The following is a 15795-nucleotide window of genomic DNA, read 5'->3' as shown; positions in this document are numbered from 1 at the left end:
TTATACAAAGAGTGTGATGGAAATAGAAACCGGGGGATAATTGATCTACTCTGTTCGCCTGTACGATGGATCCAAGCATAATCTCCTCCCCCTGCAACAAAGGTGAAAGTTCATCCCTCCGTTGTTTCCGATAATGTCTACTTAAAAATGCTGCAGTTCTGTTATTAATACACTGGGGTAATTCTACAATGTCTGTTCTATGGCAGGCAGGCAAACAAGTCAAGTGCTTTCTGAAACTGATCATATCACTAAGACAGACGACAAAAACGTAGTATTTTTTTTATTTACACTTTCGTCATAAGGGGCTATGAAATGGAACAGAGTTCTATTTACAAAATGCTCCTCCCGATGCAATAAGCGAGAGCATTTCTCAGTTAATTCATGGAGCTTGTGTAGAAAAGACAAAAGGTTAAGCAACACTGCACTGCCCACTGGACCATCTGGTGAACATTAGGACGGTCAATAAATCATGAAAGCACCAGTTCATCAAGAAAATTCCACTTCAAACCACCGATGGGAAAAAAAGGGGATGGGAAAAACTAACAAAATGGGTATTTTCAGCTTTTATAAAAACAGGAGCATTAAATAACTTTAATCTAATTTCAATTGTTTTATTGGTTCTGTTCTGATGACCATATGGCTTCCGCATGCTGAATGCGTCGCTCTCTGTCCTCCATACAAAAGCACTGGGAACTAACTCAGCATTAGGTTTCTTCAATGAAGAAACTCATCTCCTCTTAGTCCTTCTCCTCACCATGGGTGATGACATAACAAAGATTCTTATAGTCAAGATTACCGGAGACATCTGGTGGGAAAGCAGCAAACATCTGGCTAACCTGCAAACCAAACAGGAAATAAGCATTACAAAAGGAGGACCACACGGGTACATCTACACTGCATGCTTATTTTGAAATGAACTATTCCGGAACAAATACTCCGAAGTAGCTTATTTCGAAATACCATGTCTATACTACAGGGAAGCCTCAAAATGGGTCTCTGGCAGGCTTCCCTAATGTGGACCTGCTACCTCGATTTAAAGCCCCAGGAGGCATTGGGTAGTAATTAGTTTGAATATTGAATGGCCCTGGGGAGGAGCTATTTTGAAATAACAGCAGTGAAGCGTCCACACTACTGCTATTCTGAAATAGCTATTTCGGAATAGGCATTATTCCTCATGGAATGAGGTTTACAGAAGTTGGGGGAAAAAGTCCATTCTTTTGAATTTATTTTGAAATAATGGAATTGTTGTGTAGACGCTCACATTGTTATTTCAGAATAATGGCCGTTGTTCCAAAACAACACTGCTGTGTAGATGCACCCTAGGACAGGAACTTGTTCTGATCTCCATGACCCAGGGAACTCTTTGTGCCAACTGGCAGAGGGTACAAAAGTGCCTAAGGGATGCGGGAATCCCCTGGGTCTGGAATCTTCATTCAAGTTGGCCAAAATGTGCCATGCAAAGTCTCTGCTTGAAAGCCTATGCCACACTAGTCATTGTATTCCTTGTGAGATGTGCACAGGGATAATATGAGGAGAGATATGTGTGTGTGTGTATATTTTATATATATATATATATACACACACAAACTTATGTTCTCTAGGTCTGGGCAAGATAGGGCAGAACACCAAAAGCTGTTCTACAGACCCTTCTCTGGCAGGGGGCAAGAGACTGAGCTTTGTATGGTTCACAACAGATGCCTTTTTACAGTCCAAGAAAATGATTGGGGGAAGAGAACTGGGGGAGGGGAAAACCAAAAGTAGGCGGGGTTATTCTGAGTAGGAGAAAATACAATGAGTTTTTGGAACTGGATGTGAGGTGCGGATGGACCCCCAGTTGTCTTCAGGAAGGGGAGGCAATTACCACCAGGTCTGGGCTCATGAAAGAAGAGCCTCAGCCTTCTTGGTGGGAAAACGCTATGGGAAGGACTTAGGAGAAAGCGGGACCTTGCTAGGCAAGAGGGCATCCTGTTGCTTGAGTTTTGGCTGTCGAAGATGTGCTAGGATGTTGTTTTCTGACACACCAATTTGTGTCCAATATTTCTGTTTGCTTCATGTGAGTCTCTGGTCTTAGCTCAATATCCGAGATTTGCTTTCTCTGTAAACAAATCCAAGTGCTGGGTGTTCAGGGAAGCTGTGTTCTAAGGCGTAACTAGTTAGCTGGAGAGTGCTATTCCTTTGGGAGGAGCCAAGCTGCGATTTCTCTGACCCTTCAGTGGAAGGGGGCAGCAGGCACTTCACACTCAGGGATTGGGGGGGTGCATACTGCTAGCCCGCAGGGGGGGACAGCTGCGCCCCTGGGGACTGAGAACAGAGGATTTGTGTTGCCTTCGGCTGGGAGAATCAGGGACTTGACCCCTGGCCGGCATACACAAGGCTTCCTCGTGCTATGGACAGGCAAGGTGCTCGCAACCCAGGTCAGCCTGGTTCACAGTGGAGAATTCTCCATGGAATTCAGTGGTTATTGAACAGGGAATCAACACAGCTGACCTATTTAAACCTCCTCCTGCAGGAACTCAACATAGCCCCTAATTAAAAGGGCTTTTGAGGGATTAGTTCGGGAATCCTACAAGATTCCAAACACAGAAATGGAGCCCAGATCATCGATCTAGTCCACACCCAACAGACCGTCATGGCCTACTTCACAGCAGAACAAGTGGGCCAGTCTTACACCTCCTTGGAAATCCAAGGAATATTTAGTATATGTGATTTTGATTTAGGCATGAAATAATGTAGGGTGGAGCTAGCATGGATCTCTCTAGCAGTCTTGTGCTGAATTCACCTAATAAAGAAGAGCAAATGCCCATTGCTCACTAGCAGCTATCAATATATTCATATTTCAAAGAAGGTCAAAGGTCCTTACCTCTTCTTGACTGAACCGGTCTGCCTGTGTCATAAGCATTTCTTTGATGCTGTACAAATAAAATACAATTATCTGGTGAAAGGAAGGTAACTGCACATCACCTCTCAGACTGCAAGCTTCCTTCTGAAAATGTGTGCGACTGCATAAATTGGGGCTGCTAATCCTCAAAAGAGATGGTACGAGATTTACTATGATCTCTTGGTTCCAAGAGGCTTCCTCCCTCCCATCAGTGTCACCCCATGGGTCAGCCAAGTTATTCTGCTTTGCAGCATTGTAAGACTATTGACCGTCATGACATTTGTAATGTAGCCATTTTCAATACTCATCTTACGTTAAAAGGGTGGTTTTCGTGCTAGCTCTTTAGAAATTTGTGTCGCTTAGGAAGGCTGAAAAAGAGACATCGAAGGATTAAAGAAACAGAGCATGAAATGAGAAAGAGGCCATGAGAACGAAGACTTGAAAGAACTGCAGTAGCTATTCCAAATCACCATAGGAGTACCCCCTTTTTTGCAAGCGCTCGTTCCCAGAGGGGATTATGAACTGCACAAGACCTGCTGTATTTTGTGACCTGGAACTATTGAACATTGACACAGACCTTATGCCCCACACGAACTCCCTTCTACGCAATGACATCAGAGACAGAAAACACTCTGGGGTAGAACTGTGGTTGGCCTATCCCTTGTTTTTGTATTAGCACAACTATCAGATAGGGATGTGATATTTGTTTTTACCAAAATTCTCACATTCATTGAGTTTTATGGCTGGAAGGGAGGCTTAAATCATCTAGTTTGGCTTCTTGTGTAACCCTGTGTTCAACCACTACAACCCCTAATGTAGATGCAGTTATACCAATATAACAGCACATTATACTGGAGAAGCTTATTCCCCTTCTGGCACAGGAATATAAAGTATAAATATAATTATACCAGTATAAAGAACCTGCGTCCATGCTAGGTGTGGGTTGAGCTGTTTTAATTATACTGGTACAGTTAAAGTGGTACAGCTTTTGTGTGTGGATAAGCCCAGATAACATTTACTTTCTACCTTTCCCCCATCCTTCATTCTGCTATTAGAGCACAAATTAAAAGTCTTTTTTGTTGTTACCACCAAAGGATAACTGTTCATTCTCTGAAATCCGGTATTCGCTACATCGGAAGGTTGAAGTAAGATATGCAACTGCAGCTACGTTAATTACGTAGATGGAGTCAACATATCTTACATCGCATTTCTGCACCATCTACATAACAGGAAGCTGATGGAAACAAACACTCCCATTTGGCTTCTCTTATTCCTCATGAGGAGCAGGAATACCGGCACCAAAGGGGGCACCTCTGAGTTCAATTTAGCAGGTCTATATTAGACTTACTAAATTAAACCCCGGAAGATTGACCATGGCAGGGTCGATCTTCTGTGTAGTGTAGACATCTCAGAAAGCCCTAGAGGAAACAGACTGGGTGCGTCTAGACTGGCAAGATTTTGCGCAAAAGCTTGCCAGCTGTCTACACTGGCCACTTGAATTTGCGCAAGAGCACTGACTTTGTAATGTACAAAATCAGTGCTTCTTGCGCAAATACTTTCACACTCCCACTTGGGAAAAAGCCCTCTTGCGCAAGAATACTTGTGCAAGAGGGCCAGTGTAGACAGGGAAGAACTGTTTTGCGCAAAAAAGCCCTGATGGCTAAAATGGCGATCGGGGTTTTCTTGTGCAAAATCGCTTCTAGACTGGCCACGGATGCTTTTGGGCAAAAGCACTTTTTGCGCAAAAGCATCCATGCTAATCTAGGCGCTCTTTTGCAGAAATACTTTTAACGGAAAAACTTCTCCGTTAAAGTATTTCCACAAAATCATGCCAGTCTAGACGCAGCCACTGAGTCTTAAATCTAGAGGAAATGGATTATAAACTGGGGGCAGTGGGTTGTAATTAGAGAAGCGTGAAGAATTTGAAACAAGAATTGAAATCCAAAGATTTCCATTTCAATTTTATATTTTTGAAAATGGACTGATTTTTAAATGCGACTCTTCTGATATAGAACCTTTTTAAAATAAAAAGTGGAAATACATAAATACAAAGATCAGAATTTCTTTATGATGGGAGTTAATTTGGATATAAAAATACCTCTTAATGTGCATGCTATTTTGTTTGTTGAAACACTGTAAGAAATTTCTGGATTACTAAGGAAACACAAGGAACAAAATAGTGAAAATATCCATGCAAAATTTCCTGAAAATATTTTCTGCACTTTGATACAAATTTATTTAGGTTACAGTGTATTTCCTGTATTCTTTCTCCATGCTCTTTATTTAGTAAAGTCATACAACAACTTTCCTTGTCACTAATAATTTTTGTCTTCTTAGCCAAACCATTTGTTGCATGACTATTGTTTTTCTAGTTACTTAATGCATGATCCCACTGCTGTATATAATTAAAACATAGCAAGTTAGTTCTCATGTAAGAATATTGATAATGGAATAGTTGTGACCTATAAAAAATAGCAGTAGAAAAAGGTAAATAGCATGCTGGATACACCGAACAGCTTGACGAATGGGAAAAAGCACTTACAATACTTGTGTTAGCGATCACAAATACATATACAGGCTTCAATTAGGGAGAGAGCTGGGCGCTATGGGTCTTCTGTTCAAATGCTCAGAGTGTTTTTGGAAAGAAAAAAAAAGATCAAATGTCTAATTATAATCTTCTGATGCATAGCCCAGCAAGCCTTGGCACTCTCACAAGTAAGAAGGACTGAGTTAAGGACCTATGCACATTTTCCGTTATTTATTTTATAGGGAAACGAACACTCACAATTTCCAAAACTAGAAGCTATGTCCTTTTTTTAATAGTATTTTTTTCTCTCAAAAAAAAATATCAAAGCCTTGTGGTGACTTTACAGAAACCAGTCAATGCCCATTTGCCTTGATGTGGGACACGAGGTTATATCTTTTCTGGTCGATATCAACGAGTTCTAATATTTAACACATTTTGGTTGCTCCTTTAATTTCCCACTAATTTTAGAAAATTCCCTTGCAAATTCATGGGGCAAGTTGCTTTTTAACAGGAAGAGCCCATCTCACAATGTGGTCTTGGGAAAAGCTGTGCGGATTAATGTAAGCATTGGTCTAGCAGCTCTAGCTCATGGGAGAACATCCCCAATTCATTTCTATCCAGTTAAATCTCCAAAGGGCCAGGATACATGGATACTCAAAAGAACCAGACTCTCAGCTAGGGCAAAGCCACAGAGATCCATTGACTTCATCATTAGAATTGGCTGACATTGGCCAGACTCAGTTCAATCAATGGGAACTTGGACTGAGTCATCTAACCTTTCCAAAAGCTATGCCAGTTGACACCAGCTATGGGTCTGGTCCAAAATATTTTCTGTCTTTGAGGTCATTGTATAGGAGGGAGTTTGTGTGTGGCATAACGACGTGGAGAAACAAAGTTTGTCATGGAAGTTGGAAGCTGGTTATAACATCCTGGAACTTTTGGAAAGTTTAGAAGAGTCCATCACCGTTGCCATTGGATGGACTAAGTGAGTCATTTCCAGCAAGAGGTGAAAACTTGCAGCCGGAAGAGACATAAAAATCTCCAGAAGGATGTTAACTATATGAACCTCAAAAAATAAGTTTTGATGAAAAGGTCACTGCATCTGGGTTTGGGGGAGCCATCCCAATGTTTTTAATGGGAAGGAATAATATTTATTAATACATTAATTGTCATATTGAAAGGGACGGAGGAGCCACTGTAAAAACGATTGCAAAACCTTCAAATGTCTAAAATTTGGAAGCATATGAATAGAAGTCAAACCTCAAAGACATTTATGGAATTGATTTAATGGTTTGTTCTGTATGATCAACATTACCCTCGGGTCTAATAAGTAAACATTATGCTCTGTTGTGGTGATGAACTAAAGCCATTGTCTAATGCTAGCTGTGCAGAGGAAGTGGGGAGGGTGACCTTTTCCATCTAGGGAAAAAAATAGTATCATGCTCTCTTCTTCACTTTTGGAGTCATTCCTAATTCCTAATTCGCCCCAGACTCTAAGAGGCTTCTTTTGGACCTTGGTGTGTGCAAGACTGTAGAACCAGGCACACAAAGAGGAGCGGCATGGTTTGTATCCAATACGTTACTAAAGATGGGAGTGGGGAAAATAATATTTCATGGTTCTGGTATCATCAGAAGACTGCATTTCATGGTTGTGATTTCAGTACCATGTGATACGGACTATCAGGCAATAAGATAACTTAAGAACATAAGAACATACGAACAGCCAAACTGGGTCAGACCAAAGGTCCATATTAAGGATGTTAAAATGCGGTTAATTGACTAGTTGACTAGTCAATAGAAGTTCCATCAACTAGTCAACTAGTCAATAGGCACTTCCACATTCCTCCTTTGAAATGTACAAGAGCCCCAGCAGGGGCTCTTGAACATTTCAAAGGAGGAATGCGGAACTCAGCGTACAGCCTGGGGCCAGCAGGAAATCCCGCTGACTCCAGGCTACACACAGCGTGCCTGCTTTGAAATGTACAAGAGTCCCCAGTGGGTCTGTGGATCAGCTGTGCTGTGAGTTGCTCCTTTAAAACGCGGTCTCTGTGCAATTCAAAGGGGCAGCCGTGGAGCCCAGGGGCAGGTGGGGACTCCCAGCTGACCCTGGGCTCCCCGGGGCATTTCTCCAGAACCCGAGATCAGCTGGGGAGTCCTCAGCTGACCCCGGGCTCCACAGCTGCCCTTTTGAATTGTGCAGAGGCGGCATATAAAGGGGCAGCCCACTGCACAGCTGATCCACGGATCCTCTGGGAACTCTTGTGCTTTTCAAAGCAGGCACGCGGCATGCAGCCCGGAGCCAGCGGGACTTTCTGCTGGCCCTGGGCTGTATGCGGAGTTCCACGGTGCTGCCACTTTGAAGTACCCCTTCCCCTATCCTTTGCTGCCTCTATCTGATAGAGGCAGCAAGGGGCGGGGGGATATCGACTAATCAACTAGTCAAAAGACGATCCGCTAAGCAAATGCTTATCCAATAGTCAACTAGTCGATTAGTCTTTAACATCCCTAGTCCTTATAGCCCAGTGTCCTTCTGACAATGGCCAATGGCTCAGAGGGAGTGAACAGGATGGGAATCATCAAGTGATCCCTCTACTGTCATCCATTCCCAGCCCCTGACAAACAGGCTAGGGACACAATTCCAACCCATCCTGACTAATAGCCACTAATGGACCTAACCTCCAGGAATTTATCTAGTTCTTTTTGGAACCCTATTAAAGTCCTGGTCTGGCACAACTTTACTCTGCTGGGCAGTGGGAATGGGACATCTGAAGTGACTCCACATACCAATGAGTTCTTTCCAAACTGAAAGGGTGATAATATCTTAAAAACAAACAGGAGGGGTCTCACCTTCAGTTCCTTCTGATTGTTAGCTGCACACCCACTTGATTCAATTGGGTTGTAAACTCTTTAGAGAAATGGTTATTTCTTAGGGCTTGTCCACATGAACACTGAGTTCGTGGCAAGCTGAGGAAGCCAGTGTGCTATTGACTCACCGTTAGCAAGGACCTTCTTGGTGTGCACTAACCAAGTCATTAATGCATTTTGAGGTATTCCTCTTTAACATCAGACTAGATCAGAGCACGTTCACAAACTGCCAATGGGTGCCAGCAGAGTGCAGAGTCTGTGGCAGGTCGGCATGGGGTAGATTCACACCCCGGCTTGTTGCAAATTGTATAGACAGACTCTTATTTGCTGTTTGTACAGTTCCTAACACAATGGGGCCCAGATATTGACTGGGGACTCGTGTGTGAGGGAAATAAATAACAATAAATAAGGATATATTGAACATTAATTAATTTTTAAATTAACTTGCATGATCCAGAAGTTCTACTAAAAGCTGACCATGACTATCCCACTTCAAGCTACACAGACACATCAGGAGGATTGTAAGCAACACACACACTGCTTGAGGTTCCCTCATGTTACCACTGTGTTGGCAGAACCCCTGGATGTGTTATCACTTTGTAACTCAATGCTTCCTAATTAGCATCATTTACAGAATGGACCTTGTAAAAGGCACCAAAACTGTAACTCGGCCCTTATTCACAAGGTATTTAAGCACGTCTAATTTTAACCATGCAAGTAGCCCCACTGAGCTCATAGCGATCTGCCCTCCTTCAAATAATTCATCTCAAGGGCCTGACTCTCATTTATATTAACGCCCCTGTATACCACTTAACACCCCCATTCACGCTGCAAGAGAGGTGTAGAGAGGCCCAGTGTGGGTAAATAAAAATTGGGTCTCGTGTCCTTTTACAAGCAAAATTGAGGAGCTGTTTTTAAAATAATACATGCTACTAATAATTAATGACAGGGCTCCCACAATGCCCACAGGTGAGCTGGAAAACTAGAGCAATTGATCATCAAGAAGCAGAAGGGTCGAATGCCAAACATTTTCACAAGGGAAGATCCTTTCTCGGAAGCTGTCTCCCTCTATGAATTAAGCTGATTGCTCTATTTTTAAAAGAGGACTCGCCTTCCCCTTCAAGCAAAGTCCTCTTCCTTGGGGAGTTGGACACCAGACACTCATTTTCATTTTACATATGGAGCTGATCTATAAAGGGCGGGTCATGTGTTGATTTATATCCAGACCTTGTAAAGAGACTGTCTAATGGCATGCATGTGATTACATTTCCGCCGCCTCTTGAAATGTCTAAAAACAATAACATCTCTTTTTGGGAGGGGGAATGGGGGAGATACAAAAACATTCATCCAACAGTCTAGCCTTTGGACTGTAGCTTACACGGCTATATGCTTTTCTGCCTGCCAGCTCTTCTGCCTCCTAGAATACTGGAGAATATCCATCCTTTTAAACAGCACTTTTAAGCCCTGCACTAATTTTTTTAAGGATTATAAATAAACTTACTAGTCTGCCTTTATGTGACCTTTTCCTTCTGGGTCGAAAATCTTAAAAGCATTGAGAATGGTCTCTTCTGGGTCCGTGCCTAAAAGAAAATGAAATATAATGTAGCTGTCTCTGTGTATGTTCATATGGCTATATCTAATATTTGCTAAATAATTGCATTCATCTGAAAACGGAGCAACATGGAGAACCCTGGAGTTGGCAGTTTGAAGACAAAGATTTCTTAAGTCTGCAGCATTCGTCATGTCAGATAAACAATAAAGGTGAATAGTTCAGTGTTCAGAAGCTTAAAAATAATAACTCATATCTATTCTGTGTCTGCAGGAGAGAAAACTTCCAGGAACTGGTCTCCAATATCAGTACCCAGAGGATTAGCAGCTTTCAGAAATGAAAATATAACAAACTGTTTCCCTGGCTGGCTTCCTTTAATCTTGTACTGTATGTTCCTTGTAAAAACACTTTTTGATGTTACTTGTTCTTCACTGTACAGAGGAGAGGTTATTTCCCTCGCCAAAGGAAACGGAGCTCGTCACCAAAATGAAGTGTCAATGAAATGCAATGGAAACAGGATGATCAATGTACAATAGTGAATTGTCCTCCTGTTCTGCATTGTGTTTCCAGCTGAGGATCTCAAAGCACCGTGTAATGCTCACTGACATGCCTGGGAAGTAGATAAATATTAGCTGGAGGAAAGGGAGGCTGGTTAATGAACTCGATTGGGAAGCAGAAGATGTGGCTCCCATTCTCAGCTCAGCCACGGCCTTTCTGCTTGACCTTCAAACTCATTGTGCCTCATTTTCCATCTGTAAAACAGAAAATATAATCCGTCCTTTCTTCCTCCCGGGGTTTGTCTTGTCTATTTAGATTGTAAACTCTTGGTCACAGAGACTCTCCCTGTGTGTCTATGCAGCTCTGAGCACCATCTTGGTTTGCACTTATGTGTGGTACTAAATACAAATAACCAATAACCACAAGTCAATTAAATACAAATTACAGACAAGTAAACTGAGTCACACAGATAATTTAAATGAATTGGAATGATGAGTCTTTGAAGTGCCTAATAGAAAAACCTGCTCACAGCTTGGCAATTCCATTATGTCCCACAATGTAACAGAGAGAGACTCAGGCCAGGTCTACACTAGACCTGACAACTCAGCTTAAGATATGCAACTCCATGTACAAAGAACACATAAGCTGAGCATGGCAGTGTCCCCATAGGGGGAGGCCAATGGGAGCAAATGCTCCTATCAGCTTCCATTAATATTTGCAAAAGGTGGAGTACCAGATGCCGGCAGGGGTGCCCTCTGAGTTCGATTTAGCGAGTCTTAACTAGACTCACTAAATCAAACTCGGGAAGATCGATAGTGGCAATCTTCTGTGTAGGAAGACAAGCCCTCAGGAACAAAACCCGGGAATTCTGATTCACGGTTCTTTGTTCTAGCAATTCCCTGACTATTGCCCAAGAAGTCTTTCTTTCCTATGTTTCGCAAGGATACTTAGCACAAGGAAGTGCAGTATCTGGGCTGACAGGGTGGCCCATAACAGCTTGGTCAATGATCCAGATGTGACAAGGCCTCTTTCTAGGCCTTTGCATCACTGGCCATGAGATTTCTTTTGCAAATTTCTGGCAACTGCAATGGCTGGTTCAATACAGTGAGTGTTGATATTTAATGTTTTGATTGTCCCATGAAGTGAAACTTATCCCTGCACAGAGGAGGGGGGGGGGGTTGCATTTTAAACAGTCACCTCTGTGTGGGGGATTCTTTCCCCGTAGTGCGTCTCACATGTTCTCCTCTGTAACATCCTTGGACTTCGGCTTTAAAGAGAAGCAATGCAGCAGGCATTCTTTATTGATTAGCTAGTAAATAAAGTGGTTTCTTTGATGTGAGACATCTCTGTTTTCTGTACAAATTGCATTATTCCAACTCCCTGTAGAAACAGCTCCATGTGGTTGGCATTAACATAAACTGAGTTTTGTTAGCTGTTCATCTGGCATCATAATATCAATATACAAAGCTAAAGCTTGTCTCCAAAATCCCAGCTTCCCTTTTATGACAGAAATCAATTACAGCACAACAAATTTCACTTAGAAAGCACCTTTCACCAAACTCTCTGAGTGGTACTTAGCTAATAAAAAGTGTTGCAAAATTGCCATATCCACTTCCTCCAGTACATTCTCCCTTTATAATTGTACTACAAAGACTCTTCATCCCAATTAGCTTTGATTGGGAATGTGCAGTCTTTTGGCTCTGCTTATTTTGCATGACAAACCCAACCCGAAGGGCATGACAAGCACAGCTGTGATTTTCCCTTTGACAAATGGAAAGAAGAAGCAGCTTAAAAAAAGCTCCCCTGCTAATGGCCAACAGGAAACCTGTAGACAAGAGGGGTTCACTTCACCCCTTTACCTTCCTGTGCTGGCTCTGGTTTCATGCTGTGCAGTTGGCAAGGCTGGAATCCCAGCAGGCTTCAGATACTGAGAGAGGCAAAGGACAGAAAGGAAAAGAGGAAGAGGGGTGCTTTGCCAAGCGCTGTGTGCTCGTGGACATTGTGAAAAGGCAAGAGTCAGTGCTGGCACACTCCAGAATGGTGAATCAAGATATCCAGCAGATCCCAGCAGGAAAGGGTGTGCCCACATTGCCATCACAGGGTGCAAGCACAGCACCTGATGTCAGACCTGAGCTAGCTCTGGCAGTCCATGGTTAAATTAATGGAGATTGCCTAGCTCCTAGAACTGGAAGGGACCTTGAAAGGTCATCACATCCAGTCCCCTGCCTTCACAGAAGGACCAAGTACCATCCCTGACAAATTTTTGCTCCAAATCGCTGCCACAAGGATTGAACTCCTTAGCACGCCAATGCTCAAACCACTGAGCTATCCCTCCCCCTGTAATTCTTCAGTGCAGTCAAGCCCCATAAGTCCCCCAGGATTCCAGACTTGCACAGTTGTGGCTTCACTGCTCCAGCGATGAAAACTAGCTAGGGTGTGTCAAAGCACACAGCAATCAGAGCCTGTGATTGCAGGGCTGACAGACCCTCAGGGTATCTCTACTCAGCAGCGCTATTTTGGGATAACGTCCATTATCCCCAAATAGCATTCTGCGCTGTCTACACAAGAAGCCCGTTATTTCAAAATACATTCAAAATAATACATTCTTATTCCGGCTTCCTATAAACCTTGATGTACGAAGATTAAGGAAGATGCCTGGAATAGCGATATATTTCAAAATTTAGCACTGTGTAGACAGCGCCCAATTTTGAAATAAGCTACACAATTTGCGTAGCTCAAATTGCGTAGCTTATTGCGAGGTACGTGCTACCATGTAGACTCACCCTAAGACTAAGGCATGCCTCCACATAAAAATGCAAGATGCCACCAGGGGAAATAAAGATGCATGTACCACTGGGCAGCAGGGAGACAGAAAGAGCTAGAGAGAGAGATGTGTATGAAGATTAGATAGATAGATAGATAGATAGATAGATAGATAGATAGATAGATAGATAGATAGATAGATAGATAGATAGATAGATAGATAGATAGATAGATAGATAGAGTGGTTTTTACCCACAAAAGCTTATGCTCAAATAAATCTGTTAGGTGCCATAGGACTCCTCGCTGTTTTTGCAGATACGGACTAACATGGCTACCTCTCTGAGACTTGACACTATGCAAGGTAAAGATTTTACTATAAGCTATTTACAAGATATTACTGGCCAACCTCATCCCTTCATTGGGATTGGTCCTGCTTTGGGCAGGGGGCTGGACTTGATGACCTCCGGAGGTTTCTTCCAGCCCTGGGATTCTATGAGTCTATACTAAGTTCCATTCCACCTCAAACCTTACCAGGAGTGCAACAGTATCCTCAGCCCCTGCGTTTATACAGTCTAGTGGGGCTCTCAATCTGTTACTGGAGTTCAAAGTCTGAAAACCCTTTTTTCACTCCCCAGTCCATCAGGGGGCTAGGAGGGCCAGGAGCACTTCTAAGAGCAAGGACCACTGCTTTGACTTCAAGAATGTAGACACATAGCAGAGCAAACATAAAAGTAATCATTGAAAATTATGGGTTTTTTTAAATTCCAACATAATATTCCCCTTGGGAGGAAATGGGAGGAAAGAGCAAACCTGAAAACCCAGCTGTAACTCTTAATGGACTTCGGAAGGTGTTTGGATTCTAGGAGGTTGAGGACAGTACAAGAACCTGAACAGAATAGAACAAAATTATCTTGGTCTGAAGGCTAAAGTTACTCTGCTCATTCATATATATTGGGAAGCTGACCTGGGGTGCATGTTATCCACTCAGGATCTCTCTTCTGCCATTCTTGGTCATGTGCAATGCAAAAAATGGAACTAAACTATTGGCTTCCAGTTAGACTCTAGTACTTGTGGCAGAGATCCCTGTATTTTAAATGGCACCGGGCCAAATTCCCCTCTGTTGTAACTCTAGTGAAGCAAAATGAGATTAAATGTGTGTGCTTTGTCCACTAATCAGCAGTGTGCGGGCCAAATCTTGGTCACACTGAAGTCCATAGCAAAACTCCCATTGATGTGAGTCACACCGAGGTTGGCTCATCAGTTCCAACCTGTAGGAAAAACGAAGAATGGTGATGTGGCTGAGGCATAACCAAGAGTCAGTCTTCGGCTCTGCCACAGATTCCTGTGTGTCCTAGGGCATGTCACTTAGTCTCTCTTTGCCCTAATTCCCTAAAATTGGGGCAAATTCCTGCCTATCTCACGGGGGGGGGGGGGGGTTTCAAGATGCAGCGATATGTCTGATAATTTGTTTGTGAGGTGCTGAGACATTACAATAAAGCGGTCTATATCAATAGACTGATACATTCCTCTCTGACTCTCCCAGCAGTACTTACCTTTCAGCTTTTCACCAAACATAGTCAGGAAAATAGTGAAGTTAATGGCACCTGGAGCTTCCTGAACCATGGCTTCTAGCTCCTCATTCTTGACATTCAAACGACCTGTAAGAGCAGAGATGGCTTTTCATAATAAATAATCGCTTTATTTCAGAAAGTGGTTCCCCACAATCTGCCTCTCCTTGTGGGGATCATGGCTCAGCAGAACCTTGTTAATGATCTGATAAGATGTAAGCACAGGAGAACAGCCACACTGGGTCAGACCAAGGGTCCATCTAACCCAGTGTCCTGTCTTCCAACAGTGGCCAATGCCCCAGAGGGAATGAACAGAACAGGGAAGCATCAAGGAATCCATCCGCTGTCAGCCAATCCCAGCTTCTGGTAAATGTAACTCAAAAAGTCACCATCACAAAACAAACAAAAGGAGTTGGCTACAGGATACAAGGGCAAAAGAAGGAAGGGGTGGGGAAACTAATATGGGAGCAATAGTAGCCAACCGTAGGGCCAGTTCTAAGCAAACGGATTCTCTTTTACTCTAGGTGGAAGCCAGGAGTTCTTCATCCTATTGCAGAATCACCAGACAGGAAGTACCTATGGAATCATAGTAAGCATGCCTGTTCCTTTCCATCTGCCAGGTCTGGGACTAGAGCTGCAATCCTGACAGCCCTACCTAGGGTGGGTCATTCCTTGCCAGCTGGGCGGCCCCACTGATTTCAGTGGGCCCAGCTGAAGGGTGAGGTGCTATGCGGCATGAATTAAGGGACTCAGAAACTGGCCCTCGGAAATGAGCATTCCAGAGGAACATTATCACAGAATCTTAGAACACTAGAATGGGAAGGGATCTTGAGATATCGAGTCCAGTCCCCTGCCCTCATGGCAGGACTCAGCACCGTCTCGATCATCCCTGATAGTCTGTCTACCCTGCTCTTAAATAGCTCAAGCGATGGAGTTGCAGGTGGACGGTTCCTCACTATTGCTATAAAGTTCTGGGGAACTGTAGCTTTTTGAAAGGGCCCTGCTGGGGTCTGATTCCTCCCCAAGGTAGCACTATGGATTCTAATCAAACTCCTTTTGATAATATCCAGAGGGCAAAATCCCAGACACCATCACTGTTCAAGGCTCAAACGCTGCCAAAGGGATGTAGCGCCAGGTCTGGGTTTAG

At 43.2% G+C, this 15795-nt stretch overlaps 1 protein-coding gene across 1 annotated transcript in view; it reads right to left on the bottom strand.

Annotated features, from left to right (window-relative positions):
• Positions 1 to 265: 265 nt before the first annotated feature.
• MYL10 (myosin light chain 10) overlaps positions 266 to 15795 on the bottom strand; it is a 28290-nt gene continuing 12760 nt past the window's right edge. Inside the window, exons 4-7 of the mRNA XM_006114226.5 lie at positions 14634 to 14738; positions 9772 to 9850; positions 2861 to 2909; positions 266 to 836 (exon numbers count right to left, since the gene is read on the bottom strand). Of these exons, the coding sequence (XP_006114288.1) occupies positions 738 to 836; positions 2861 to 2909; positions 9772 to 9850; positions 14634 to 14738 (332 nt within the window). The 3' untranslated portion in view covers positions 266 to 737. The remainder of the gene's footprint in view (positions 837 to 2860; positions 2910 to 9771; positions 9851 to 14633; positions 14739 to 15795) is intronic.

The sequence above is a fragment of the Pelodiscus sinensis genome, chromosome 21 (assembly GCF_052426305.1).
Source record: "Pelodiscus sinensis isolate ZL-2025 chromosome 21, ASM5242630v1, whole genome shotgun sequence".
NCBI lineage: Eukaryota > Metazoa > Chordata > Testudines > Trionychidae > Pelodiscus > Pelodiscus sinensis.
Note: the sequence above shows the minus strand (reverse complement) of the source record. Positions and strands in the feature narration are given on the sequence as shown.